This window comes from Papaver somniferum, chromosome 3 (genome assembly GCF_003573695.1).
Source record: "Papaver somniferum cultivar HN1 chromosome 3, ASM357369v1, whole genome shotgun sequence".
Classification (NCBI taxonomy): Eukaryota; Viridiplantae; Streptophyta; class Magnoliopsida; order Ranunculales; family Papaveraceae; genus Papaver; species Papaver somniferum.
The window spans coordinates 182,246,540-182,261,851 of NC_039360.1; the positions used below are offsets into that span (position 1 = coordinate 182,246,540).

At 35.9% G+C, this 15,312-nt stretch overlaps 1 protein-coding gene across 2 annotated transcripts; it reads right to left on the minus strand.

Moving 5' to 3' along the window:
- Positions 1 to 11,781: 11,781 nt before the first annotated feature.
- Positions 11,782 to 15,178, minus strand: LOC113358214 (isopentenyl-diphosphate Delta-isomerase I-like). Of its 2 annotated transcripts, none has more exons than XM_026601748.1 (6): positions 14,938 to 15,178; positions 13,806 to 13,861; positions 13,623 to 13,714; positions 12,628 to 12,730; positions 12,398 to 12,514; positions 11,782 to 12,279 (listed from the first exon to the last, which is right to left on the minus strand). In XM_026601748.1, the coding sequence occupies exons 1-6, from the start codon at positions 14,997 to 14,999 to the stop codon at positions 12,026 to 12,028; spliced, it is 684 nt and encodes a 227-aa protein (XP_026457533.1). In that variant the 5' UTR covers positions 15,000 to 15,178; the 3' UTR covers positions 11,782 to 12,025. The 2 variants fall into 2 exon arrangements, with proteins under 2 accessions (XP_026457533.1, XP_026457532.1); XM_026601747.1 differs by having other exon boundaries at positions 11,790 to 12,279; positions 12,377 to 12,514; positions 14,938 to 15,171.
- Positions 15,179 to 15,312: the final 134 nt, after the last annotated feature.

The window sequence follows — 15,312 nt, forward strand, 5'->3', positions numbered from 1 at the left end:
TTGATCACTAATATTGACAAACATGCTTGAGATAGTAACGCATGCGAGTTCGACCGAGCAACGCCCTAACAATCTCCCCCTTTGTCAATTTCAGTGACAAAACTATCAATACATATGGATTACAAAATAGATAAAACTTTGTAGCTTCTCGTCCACATGCTTGATCTCCTTGGTGCTTCAATATTACTCGAAAACTTCGTCCTTTCCAAGTACTCCCATGATTCCATAGATGTTCAGTTCAGCATCATAGTTGTTGAAGTTCCGTAGACATAACAATGAGAAAACAAAAGCTCTCGATCATTATTATACAATGTCATAGTATTATTACACAGTATCAAAGTTCTTATATCACAACTTCGACAACAATACTATGGTGATATGTATCACTCCCCCTTAGTCAATACTTCGTCTCAACACGAAAACCACTCCCCTTTACATAATGATCCGAAAACCATATGTATTTGTAGTGTGAACTACATATTAATTCTCCCCCTTTTTGTCAATAAAATTGGCAAAAGTATGAAAACGGGATCCTAATGAAATTTTCATGGAGACACTTCAATACCAAAGAAAAGTACATATCAACTTTGTTTAGATGTAATCATAAAGCCGAAGCTAAATGCATTCATCGCGGAGTTTATAAAGATACAAGATAACTCCTCAAATATTCCACAGCCGCACTCCCCACAAAGATATGGAAATTAAGCGCAAGTTCAAAAGAACTCTCCCCCATTTGATGTCATTCCCGAAAGAACAACAAGAGAGACCTTACTTTTACGAGAAAAAGAAGGATTTTCAAGATATTACTAAGATACTTAGAAGATACATCTACTTAGAAACAAATGTGGAAAATAACTTTACACCTCAAGAAGTTCCAAACTCAATTGCCCAAAGGATCTAGATAAGAGCAGGGGCAAAGAGTTATGGAAGACTAATGAACTAGAACGACACCAATAGACTGTCGTAGGTGTTGAAACATAGCAGTATCTAATGGTTTAGTGAGAATATCATCCAATTGTTGTTCTAAGGGCACAAATTCCATACTAATGTTACCATTTTCATAAAGATGTCGAATAATATGATACCTTATGTCAATGTGCTTAGTCCTTGAGTGCTCAACTGGATTTTCTGTTATGCGAATTGCACTGGTATTGTCGCATAAAATTCTCATTATTCCAGTGTTGATTCCATAATCAGCAAGCATTTGTTTCATCCATAGAAGTTGAGTACAACATGAGCCTGCAGCGATGTATTCTTCTTCACATGTTGAGAGGGATTGTGAATTTTGTTTCTTGCTATGCCAAGCTACAAGATTCAGTCCTACATAGTAGAAACCCCCTGACGTACATTTTCTATCCTCCACACGTCCTGGCCAATCTGCATCTGAATAGGCAGTATGATCAGTGTTAGTATCAAAAGTGTAAGATAGACCATACCCTGTAGTGTGATTAATGTAACGTATAATTCTTTTTGCAGCTGCAAGATGAGATTCTTTTGGATTTTCCTGGAACCTAGCACAGCAACCAACACTAAAAGCAATATCAAGTCGAGTAGTTGTAAGATATAAAAGACTTCCAATGATAGATCGATAGAGTTTTTGATCCACATTTACACCTTTATCATCCCGATGCAGTTTACCAGTGGTAGGCATAGGAGTTAGTTTAGGAGTGGACTTATCAATGCCAAATCTTGAGACAAGATCCTTAGCATATTTTTCTTGAGATAAGTAAATTTCATCCTTGTGTTGTTGAATTTGTAAACCCAAAAATAATTTTAATCACCAACATTGCTCATTTCAAACTCCTTTCCAAGAGACACTTGAAAATCTTATGCAAGTTTCTCCGATGTTGATCCATAGATGATATCATCTACATAAACTTGAGTGATCACAACATCTTTTCCATTCCACTTGGTAAACAGTGTTTTATCAGCTTCTCCTCTCGAAAAACCTTTCCCAAGAAGAGATGAGATCAGTTTTTCGAACCAGGCACGAGGTGCTTGTTTCAACCCATATAGCGCCTTATTAAGTTTAAGGACGTGATCTGGGAAGTCAGGGTTTTCAAATCCCTTAGGTTGAGCTACATAGACTTCCTCCTTTAAGGTTCCGTTTAAAAAGGCGGATTTGATGTCCATTTGAAATAGCTTTACCTTAAGAAAACAAGCATGGGCTAATAAAAATCTAATGGACTCAAGGCGTGTCATAGGAGCAAAGGTTTCATCAAAGTCGATTCCTTCGATTTGTGAGTATCCTTGAGCGACAAGTTGCTTTGTTTCTTACAATTGCGCCAAACTCATCAGACTTTTTCTTAAATATCCATTTGGTGCCAACTATATTGACATTTGGAAGACAAGGTACAAGCTTCCATACATCTTGTCTTTGGAATTGATTTAACTCTTCATGCATTGCTTTTACCCATAAGGGATCGCTAAGAACTTCATCAACATTCCTTGGTTCTACTTGTGAAAGATAACAACCAAAATTGCGCAAATTTCGAAGTTATCCTCTAGTCTTTGCAGTATAATCTCTTCCTCCAATGATACTGTTGGGATCATGGTTTCTTTGAACCCAGAGGTGTCGTTAAGGGACACGTTCTTGTTCAACAGGAACAGTCTAATCAATGTTTTTCTCCTCGTCACTAGAAATATCGGGATCAGTGAATGTAGGTACAACTTCAACTGAATCCAGAACTTCTTTGAATTTCTCAGTTCTCTTAGTTGGAGGCAGTTCAGCAGGAGAAAAATCATGATGAAAGTTGCTAATATCATTAATGATAATGTTAACGGATTCCATCATCACTTGCGTTCTGAGATTAAATACTCGAAAACCACGACTATCAGATGCATAGCCCAAAAAGATACCTTCATCGCTTTTAGTATCAAACTTCCCTCTATGTTCTCGATCTTTTAGGATGTAGCACTTACTTTCGAACACTCTAAGATAGTGTAAATTGGGTTTTCTACCATACCACAATTCATATGGAGTGTTTAGGGTATTAGACCGTAGATAGATACGGTTGATCAAGTAACATGTTGTGAAGACAGCTTCTCCCCAAAATCTTAGCGGTAAGTTTTTGTTATGGAGTATAACCCTGACCATTTCCTGAATATTCCTATTCTTTCTTTCTGCAACTCCATTAGCTTGAGGAGTAATAGGTGGTGAGTATTGTTGAATAATCCCCAGTTTGTCACATAATTCAAATACTTTGGTGTCCTTGAATTCGATCGCTTCTAATTTTCTTTACTTTGCGACCTTGTTCATTCTGGATCCTATTAACAATAATCTTAAATTCACCAAGGGTTTCATTCTTATGAGCTAGGAAAGCTACCCAAGTGAATCTGGTGTAGTCATCTACCATAACTAAAGCATACTTCTTTCCTCCAACAGTAGATTGGTGAATCGATCCGAAGAGATCCATATGAATTAAATCAAGTGGAGCCTTAGTGAGAATATCTCGAGATGACTTATGGTGAACTTTCGTTTGTTTATCCTATTTACAGGCACCACATACACCGTCAATCTTTGCATTGATTTTGGGAACGCCTCTAACAAGTTCTTTGTTAATGATCTTAGTTAAGAGGCGATAATTGATGTGACCAAAACGCTCATGCCAAAGATGTGTAGATTCCACCTTAGTCAAATTGCAACAATTGCTAAGCTGAGTATCAAGGAGATAACAGTTATTTTTACCACGAGTTCCTTGAAAAATTACTTTTCCAGTTTTGTCTAAAATGTCACATCCATTTGCATTGAAGACAACTCTATGGCCTTTGTCACAAATTTTACTAATAGAAAGAATATTTGCAGTCATACCTTTGACGTATACTACATCATGGATTTCTGGAACACCGGGAAGCTTGATCGTACCCTTCTTGCTAATGTAGCAACAACTCCCATCTCCGAAAGTAACTGGTCCTCCTTGAAAGTCACTTGTGGAGACAATCCACGAAAGGTCACCAGTCATATGTCAGCTACAACCACTGTCAAGAAACCATTGGAAGGGTGATGTTGATTTTAAGGCAAAAGCTCACATACTAGCACTAGTTTCCTGTTTAGGATTTCTTGTTAGTATTGTACCTAGTCAGCAATTCGGAAGTCGGCATATGTACGGAACGACATACGTACGGGTATTATTCGGAATCGTATAAGTCAAATTCGCTCAAAATCCGGTCAACGGTTCGTGATACGGCAATCATTCGGAACGGCATACGTACGTGTATAATTCGTTTTAGAGATAGGGATTCGGTCCCCAAAATTCGGTAGGCATTAAATTATTAAAAACAATCATATCAACAAAATGTATTACAAAAATGATTTCAATAAAAATATATAACACAATCAACCAAAAAAATCATGCTTCAACAATTTATTGCATAGCTAACTATCATCTCGGATTGGTTTAACGATCATCTTGGAGTGGTTTAAATATCTATGCACCCGTGGCTGGAGATTTGCTTTATTTATAACGCATACAAGATATAAATAGATTATATGTACACCACTAGCCAACAACAAACATCATGGTGCAGTGGTTGACTAATCATCTAGGAAACTAGCGTATGAAGGTTTGATTCCCGAACAATTCATGTTTCCGTATAATTCGCGATTTATTCGGAAAGTTCATACACGTGTTGAACGGGAATAATTCGTGTTTGAGGTCGTTCCTGAATAATTCTTGTATGATTCGCGAATTATTCGGCGAATTGGTAACTAGGGTATTGTACACCTTTTTAGATTGTTCAGCTTTCTTGTGGAGATTGCCCGCAACTTTTATATTTTTCTGAAAACGTGTACAGTAATCTTTTTTGAGAAGTTCTTCCTTTTATCAAGTTTATCAAAGTATAAACTTTGTTTAACACTTGACTTAATATGATCCTTTAGAGAGGAATCAAACGAGTTATTCATCATTACTGAAGAATTTTTGACAGACGTCAAATCCTTATGCTTTGCAATTATTGCAGCAAGATCATGGTTGATCCGGATTTATTCATCCAACTTCATTTGGAGAATAACAAGGGTTTTAGAACATTCCCTAAAATTGTGGTTTATTCCTGGTGAAGCGTTTATAGAGACTTTATTGTCCATCTAGTCAGATCGCCACAAACACAGACTTTTGAGGTCTTGAACGTGTTTGCCTGCTCTGATACCAATTGAAAAAGCGGGGGTATAACAACCTCACCCAATATTTCGATTAGTAATCTGTATGGACTAATTCTAATATACTTTTAAGAGAATCAACTAGACAGTCAAACTCAATCTTAATAAAAAGTATATCAAGGAGTTAATATCTCTATCTCTCGATTTGATCGTTACTCAAGCAATCTGCGAGTCTTTATCAAATACTAGAGATATAAACTTGGATGGTACCAAAGACTAATATCCAAGGATCAATCAATTTCCAATCAACAACCAAAGGTTGGATTTCACAATTGATCAATACAACGCACAACCTGTGATATTTCAATTATATAACGAAATATAATGTGGAATAGAAATAACACAGACACCAGAAGTTTTGTTAACGAGGAAACCGCAAATGCAGAAAAACCCCGGGACCTGGTCCAGATTGAACACCACACTGTATTAAGTCGCTACAGACACTAGCCTACTACAAACTAACTTCGATCTGGACTGTAGTTGATCCCTAATCAATCTCACACTGATTCAAGGTAAAGTTGTGCTCCTTACGTCTCTGATCCCATCAGGATACTACGCATTTGATTCCCTTAGATGATCTCACCCACAACTAAGAGTTGCTACGACCCAAAGTCAAAGATGTTAATAAACAAATTTGTATCACACAGAAAATTCAATAATAATAGATAAATCTATCTCCCACAGATAAACCTATGAGTTTTTGTTCCGTCTTTTGATAAATTAAGGTGAATAGGAACTAATTGATAACCCAGACTTATTTTCCCGAAGAACAACCTAGTATTATCAATCACCTCACAATGATCTAAATCGTATGGTAGCGAAACTAGATATTGTGGAATCCCAAACGATGAGACGAAGATGTTTGTGATTTCTTTTTATCTTGCCCTATCGGAGATATAATCTCAAGTCAATTATTCAATTGAACTCGTACGATAGAAAATGGCAAGATCATATCGCTCAACTACAAGAGAAGTAGTTTCGTCTGGCTTCACAATCCCAATGAAGTCTTTCAGTCGTTAACCTACAGGGTCTCGAGAAGAAACCTAAGGTTAAAGGAGAATCGACTCTAGTAAAACCAACTTGTATCACACAGGAGGTGTGGGGATTAGTTTTTCCAGTTGCTAGATGTCTCCTTTATATAGTTTTCAAATGAGGGTTTGCAATCCAAGTTACCTTGGTAACAAAGCATTCAATATTCACCGTTAGATGAAAAACCTGATTCAACCAAGCTAATATCTTTCAACCGTTAAATCGAAGCTTAGCTTGTGACACACAAATGAAATGGATTTCATTTAGGTTTGAGTAACCGTACCTAAACGTGTACACTTAGTTGGTTCACAAATAGTTAACCAATGGTTATCCATATGAGCACTTTCATATTAATTGTATTCATCTTCTTCACATAACTAGTTTAAATGACTCAAAAGAACTAGTTAAAGAGTTGTTCAATTGCTTAGTTATTTATGAATAGACACAATTGAAACAAAATCGATTTGATCCATTTGAATCAATTCATGAACAATATACCCACGGTTTGCAAATATTGCATTCCTTATAATTTATTGTTTTAAGTTCATGAACTACCGATTTGAGGAATAACCAGCTTGGGTACGCATACTGGTATGCGTACCTTAGCTACCGGATTTGAGTTTACAAACTCAGCAGAAATTTTCGGTTCGAAAACTTCCGTGGGTACGCATACGGGTATGCCTACCTAAGGTGACTGGTTTACTAGTTTGCAAACTAAAAACTTAGCAGAAATTTTAGGTTGAAAACTTCCGCTGGTACGCGTACCCAACCTGTCTCCTTCACCAATACCGTATGCACACATGTGCACACACTTGGTTTCCGGCACATGGATTTATACACTAATGTGCGAACACGCTATATATGCTTATATTGATAGTTGGTAATCTCAACTCTACATTTCAATCATTGAAACATTCTTCTATAATGTTATAACAATCGTTATTCACGACTATCGTCATCAAAGCTATTTTCAATATTGCAACATCATCATAACTTTCGTCACGGGTAAAGATGAATGTGGTTAAAGCAAAATCTTACCAACACATATTTCGAGAAAAAGATAGGCGAGTAAACTCGGCTCGAAATAGCAAATGTGTATGTATGAAAACTATCATACTTATACGACTTTATCTCAAGAGTAGGAGATATAGTAGACTTTTGAGTGATAGATAAGTTCAAGTCTCCACATACCTTTTTAGCCGGATGAAATTCCACTGGTTCTTCGAGTAGCTCTTCGTCTTCGTAAGATGATCGCCATGGAGTCTGGAGCTCAACTACACTTAACTATCCTAGACCGAGACTTAGTCATAAGTAAACTAGAAATCAAGACATATAGTTTTGATCACTAATATTGACAAACATGCTTGAGATAGCAACGCATGCGAGTTCGACTGAGCAATCCCCTAACAGAAAGAACAATGATCAAGGATTTCTTTTTTAGTCATGTGTTGTCTTTTTGTCTCTCTCTTGATAGTTTAGAGAAAATAAGAAGAAGAAAATTCAATCTTAGTTTGTTAAAAAAAATGATTATAATAAATTTTTCAAAATAAATTTTTTCTGTTTATGGAAATAATGGATTTTTTCAATTATTATTAAAATAATCAATTATTATAACGGTTACCAAACACATATAAAATCCATTATAATCTGCATAATGGATTATGGGTTGATAATCCATTAAAATACTGGTTACTAAACATCCCATAAATCTTTTCTGCAATTATTTATTTTTTGTTTTTTCAAATTGATGGTTTTGAAGAGCCGACCGTCCAAACTGGATATCGATGGGCCAGTTCCAAACCGAACCAATTAAGCTGACCAGTTCAAGAGTTTTTGAAAGTCCAAAATCGATGAGGTCTAGTTCTATGAATGGTTTTCTCAAACGCACCAAACCGATCGTTGGTTTGCTTATCAAGTAACCTAGACGGTTCTAAAAAAATCTTTTAGAATCTACGGATTTATCTATCAAGTAGACTATGATTTTCAGAACTTTCATTTAAGGTTTAGGAATTAATCATGTCACAAAATTGCTCGGTTGAACCCACCAAGCGTTGATATACCAAGTTTAGTTCCAAAACTCAGACTCGCTTGATTTGATTACTAAAGTCAACTTCGTTAGTGAAAAGGAGAGGGCACCAAGTACACCATCAACTTTTTTCGTTGGGAACCTGTATGGACAGAACCTAATACAATTGCAAGTAGATCTAGGTTAATATCCTTGAACAATATGCATATAAATTTTTTCGCTTTCTCTTCCACAATCAATATGTCTAGACACAGAGTCCATGAACCTGATTGTATAGAAAAGTTCTTTTACGATCTCATAAGTCAATATCCAATATCAATCTAGTTATATCCAAATCAAGAGGATCTGAATTCTAATAAGTATGAAATTTGCAATCTACCTTTCAAGTTACGAATTCAACATGAATGAACCTTTTTTTGATCTCAATTAATAAAGACTTAAACTACCTAGATTGATTACATACTATGTGTGCTATTTATATTATAAATATTAAACAATATAATGCGGAAAAGGAAAAACATAAGACATATACCATAAGTTTGTGAACGAGGAAAATTGCACTTGCAGAAAAACCTCAGGACCTAGTCTACTATCAGATTTCAGACTGGAATGTAGTTGAAACCGAATTAACCCTCAAAGCAATTCAGTTGCAGTCGTGCTACTTACGTATCTTGAACCTCGTAAAGATCTACGCAATTAATTCCCATAGATGACATTCTTTACAACCAACGAGATAAGTGAAGACTTTTGATACCAATCTGCCTCTAACACATAAGCCTATTTGATTTCCTTTTTGATCTTTCTATCTAGGTTTGAAAATCTGCGTTCAATAGACAAAGTTCAGCAAACCTCACGAATCTGGAACACTTACACACAGTTAGCCGAGAAGCCTGGATTACTAAACACCTTTCAAGAACAATCCAAACGAATCAAAGAAGAGTTTAGATATCTATTTTGAGGAATCACAAAGTTTACGACGAAAAGAACTATGAGATGTCTATCTATCTCGTTCCTGATCTAAGATAACATGAACCTCGAAGGCCAATAAGAACAAGATTCAGATACACGAACTATTATGTAAAAAGATAGTCAGACCGGATTTCATGAATCCCTAAATGAAGTCTTTATTGAGTCGTAACCTAATTATGTTTGTCAGAGGAAATCTAGGTTTCTAGAGGACAACTCTAGCAAGCAACTAGGACACAAAAATGTTAATTTTTTAGTAGGCTTACGATTTACGATGCAACTCTTACAATTCGCTATAAAGTTTCTCCAGACGATTTGAATCCTAACTAAGGGTCGAATCTACTGTGAATTGTAATTACAATTCACACCAACTCAATTGTCAGAGAAGTCTAAATCTGTGTTTTTCAAGTGCTTTTTACTGAAAATAAATTTTTGGAGATATTTTGACTCGTGCGAAAGTATAAGACTCGAACTCAAGTGCTATGTCCACTTAATTAAGTGCCCAATCATTGTTTTGGACGCTAAATTTGTGTTTATGTATTATTCATTGTTCATATCTATAATACTAATATTTATGCATTTAGCGGTTTATTGTGAATCTTCAACTCACGCTTCAATGTACGATCGATTTCTAAAACTGAAAAATGATTTGCGATGCGATTCGCGGTTTAACAACCTTGGTTGTCTCTATTTGAGCATGTCAAAAATCATTTTCGAATAAATACACTCTTAATTAGATAGCTAATTAGAAGTATAAAACATATAAATTGCCTCTACTTATTACAGTTTATCCAAGTTCGTCAGCTTTGTATTTTCACCAATTACTACAACATGTCAACAATATAAGGAATTATATTTCAGTACTCTCTAGTTCATGATCATCTCCTCAGTACCACCACTGCTGTAATGTATATACCAGCATGAATTTATGTTGACAAACATGAACCGGTTTTGCGAACAAGTGACGCCAATCTTGAAAATTCTTCATCTCGAGTAGACCCGTTGTTGATCTTCCTAGCTCTCTGGCGCCAATTGTTAGATTTAGGGATGATTACTTTCTCAACTTTGAGCATGCAAACCTCACCTTCACTATTCACCATCGCCACATTTTTACATGGTATTCTAGTTGCATAAAATGATCTGCACTTCCAATGATGTCTGGCCGCAATACGGTAAAGCATTCCACACCACATGAAGAATAGGAATTAGTTATACTGCTCAAGCAACGGTTAATTTTGGTTTAATTTGTAACTGGTCAGGATTTATCTTGGCCAGTACGTAGTACCTATCAAGCACCACCCATGTCGCATGAAGGCTGCTTGTTTGCTCAAGTATCTTTAATTTTGATGAATTCCCCATAACCACCTTCATATCAGGAACAACCTACACACTTGCACGAGGAACTGGTTATTAATCATGGCGGCCAAGCAATTATCTGTCTTATATGGGTAGTTTTTTCTTTTTCTTTTCTTGTTTTTGAAGCAAGGTAGTTTTTCGTTATCTAGCATTAGCATTTTAGAGACAGTAAAACAATCCGGAGATCTGTATTAGTTTGCAAAAGAGCAGTCTTTTATTTACTTGCGATAGTAATAAATTCTGTTTTATTTACTCTGCAGAGAGAAACTCTGTTTTCCTAATGAAAAAAGAGAATAAAATTTGTTAATTACTCCATAGTTTTCACAAAGCTTGATTATCTGGCGAACTTTTTGATACTTGACATCGTTGTTCCATTCGCTTCTCTTCAAAAGCGCGGGCAAATTCTTAAGATCAAGTGCCCAGATATCGAGTTGAGACTTGCCAGCCACTAATAATTGTCAAATAATCAAAACAGTTAATGATCAGTAACCGTATAACTACGAAGAATCAAAACCATATACAGCTTTGGCTTGCTGCAAATGATAATATAACCGATCCGTTCGAACAGAAAAACTGAAACAAAAATCGTTTGCTAAGATTGCGATAAAAAAAGAGAGCAGTTAATTGAATACAGGGTCAGTGTGTCACATAATAGCTTACGCAAATAATTGAGCCACGGCATTATGCCTAGAATGGTGATGCTATAACCGGACCCCATGAGGTGGTCTAAGACCCATCGAAGAAGCTCAATTGGAAACTGGTCTTTTAACGCATCAATCACTACCACAACATGTTTAATATTAGCCCTTGGAGTGGTAGAAGGTGATAATTGATCACGGTTTGTACTTTCGCATTCTTCGTTTCTTGACATTATGAAATATTAATTTCTAGTTTCCCAATTCCTTCTCTTGTTTAGGTTGTTGAAATTGGTAGGAGAGAGAGAAAGGGATCTTCGTAGGGAACTTAGAACCCTTTAAATAACCAGCTCAACTCTTGCTTGTAAATTACTTAGTTTTACCCTATGACACTAATTTCAAGAAAATTCTTAGTTAAAAGTGTTGGTATATGACAGAGGCTTTTACAGAAACAATGACAATGCCCGTGACTAATGACAGTGAGAGGTGGCGGAATAGATATCAAGTCCTCCAAGAATACCGACTGATGTGTGCGTGGTACAAGTCATATTAATGAATAATGGTTCCTCCGAAAGATATTTCAAATATTTCAGCGGAAAAATTGGACAATTTTCTGAAACTCTTGGATGGAATCACACATAACTTTCTATGCAGGTAAAATACCTACCTATATCAATCAAAATACAAACAAAAAGGTTTGAAAAGTTGATAGAACGGAAAATCATAATTCACCTAATGAAAAGAATAAAATGATGTTGGTTTCATAACTCTATATAGTGCAACAACAATTTCAGAGAGACACCACTCTGGCTCTTTATTTGCCCTGTTACTTGTTCAACAGGACGCTTGTTGAAAACTCTACATCAACTTATGAATGGTTTTCATGTCAGCAGCTTCATGAAGTGTACCTTGCTTGACATGGTCCCACCATTTGAACAAGAAGTTATCAACAACTAGTCTAAACCAAGGTGATAGCTTGATACCCTCTTCACCTGCATCAGCTTTCCGCAACAACTCTTTCAACTCCTCAGCATTCACGTACTTAATGTCCGCCACTTCATCAGGGTTTGGATGCACATTCACATCTCTTACCATAAAGAGTAGGTAATCCACTGAAAATTCCAGACAAACAAAAAAACAACTGTCAAACACAACGAAACACACAAAAAAGCAGTCGAAGATGAATTGCTAAGTGTTGCTGGTTTTCACATTCATGTTCTCCCCACTTGCCATCAGATGGAGCCTTGTAGAGCATACGACTAAGGGGAAAGAATTCGTCAACTGGCACATCTTCAGCTGGAATACCCAATTCATCCAATAGTTTCCTTTGTGCAGCATTTCTTACCCCTGTTTACAAGAAATCAATATTCGGATAATAAGTATGAATACCGTATCATACTCAGAAAGGGTACCTGCTGAAACTTTCATTATTGATTGTAAAAACAGAGGGAGAATATTACCAAGGAAGTTCTCCTGGATAAGCTCGGACTCACGATAGAGTGGATGGCTGCAACAAGTGTTTGTCCACACCAGTGGGAAAGTTACCTTAGTCGCAGATCGTTGCTGTCCAGGAAGCAAGGAGTACCATCAGCCAATGAATGACAACACAAAAACAGTAACGTGCTGTGACTAAGGTAAATAAACAGTCACATTTTCCACTTCTGCACATTCAAATGTCTTAAAGATAGGGAAGAAGAAGATATTTGGGTTACCTTTTTTTATCATTATTTCCAGCATCATTTCACGACATGTAATGACTATAATTTGGAATATACTTATGTTATATACCACTATAAACCTCTTTCCCTCCTGCTATAGAAAATGGGAAAGACTAAACTGTCTTTCTGCAAACATACAACATTTACCAGCAAGGGATTGCATATAGTAGAACTTTTAACGTTAGTACGTCAAAATTATTATATGGAGTGGTTCAAGGAATCTAGTCTTCCCGAAGAAGCCAATCTATATCCTTGCTTAGAAGTAGTTGCAACAAATTTAAGCTGTTAGTCATGCCCAAGATGTCATTTCGGGGTTCTGATTTGCTAGAAACCAAAGGTTTTTCCGAATTTCACCTATAACACAAAAACATAAAGATACAAATACAACTTTGGAATCTGATGAAATCTAGGCACGACTGAGTGGTCTATCAGAGAACACCTTAAAACAGTACGCATCAGTAAGTAGCCAAGTGATAGCTGAATAAGCAGGGGACCGACAGATATTTTTCTTCTGCAATCCACCTATCATCTTGGTCATTACATGCCATAACACTAGACGCACTTCTATCCTAAGTCCTAACAATTCACCCTTTATTACAACTTCTCGAATGTAACACTCAATACTGGACTTACTACAGCTTTATGAATATGATAATGAAAAGCAAATAAAAGAAAAGAAAAGCAATAATGAGATATTTGAGGAAAACAAGGTCATCTGCATATTAGACAAGGCATACCTGAAGAAGCAATTCATATTTCGAGTTAAAGAGAAAAACACTAAAAGCTCTGTGCAGCAAATTCAAAGACTCAATCTTCTCCATCAGATGACCTGCACAGTAAGACAAAGCACGAAGTCAGATTTATAAAAATGAAAGTACTTAAGTTATGGAAGAGCTCAATGTATACATCAAGTTACTTACAATTGTATTTTGAGTCATGCCCAACAACATTATCTAATTCATCCACTAAAATACATCTGCGAGCAAAAAATATAAAATAAATGTAAAGATTCCTTAAAGATTCAGTTTTAGTGAAGATATATTACGGAAGGGTACGACAACAAGAAGCTTGTTTAATAAATGATAGTCAAATTGATTGACCATTAGTGAAACAGGGATACAATGAGAGGGAACTAGAATTCGTATAGTATTTATTTAAGCTGCAAAGTTATAATGCTTGAACATTCATGGAAAATAAGCATATCTGTTTTTGTTAATGCCAATTACAGTAAGCAAAGTAGAAATAGAAAAACTGAACCACTTACAAGCAAATCAAGGGATGTAATTCTGATAAATGGAGACCAAATGACAGATAAAGAATAGATTAATTGACACACCTTTAATTGTATAGCCAGCAAAGACACGACAACAACCTAACACTGTGCAACATCAACTATTTGGCCCTAACACATCTAAATTGTTGCCCAAAGTTTATACATGTAAGATTTATCAAAATTTCCAACACCTAACGCAAAGTTCCACGATAATCTTATTTCCTTGATTTACACATGTGTATAGACAACGCCATATTTTTTAATCATGAAACACAGAGTTCACACATGCTATTGGGCCATGAATCAACAATCTCTGAATGCAAGATGAAGACACAAGTAAAACATGATCAAAAAGCAACGTCACTGTCGAAAGTCGAGATCAAGTCCTATAAAATGACTGCAAATCTGAAATCAAATCGATCAATAATATAAAGAAACCGATAATAACGAACAGATACCAGACAAAATCGACAAAGTATCATTAAATCAAGAACAATGAAATTATCGATCAAAGAACAAAGATTAGATTAGATTAGATGGAAATTCTCGAATCAAATTTCCATCCCAGAAGCAAATAATCAAGAACCACCTCATGCTTATTTTGCTTAAGTAACCAATCCAAAACAGAAGATTCAAACAGAAAATGAAACAAGATTATTTAATCATTTTCAGCAATAAAAATCAATTACTCCGTGAATCAATTTGTGCATCCATTATCAATCAATTTGTGATAAAACAACAATTATAACAGAGAGAAATAGAGAGCTAGAGAGACTAACTCATCGTCAAACATGAGACGCTTTTGAACAGCATCCATGGCTGCATCAGTAACTTCACCCATCGCAGCAACAGAAGAAGAACAATGAAACAGCAATTTCAGATTGAGAGAGTGAGAAAGAAAAAAGTAAACAAGAAATAAATAACACAAAGGTGAGAGATTTAAAGGAAGATTGGATTAGTATTAGATTCCATCTTCCACGACCATCGCCGTCTCTTTCCACACTGTTTATTATTATTCTTCCCTTATTAATAAACCTCATACACTTTCCAACAGAGAGGCTTCTCTAGGATCATAGTGACCCAGTTAGTTGGACAGGGGTCCAAAGGAATACAAGAAGTCAAAATTACCCTCTCATCTATAAAAATACTAAATT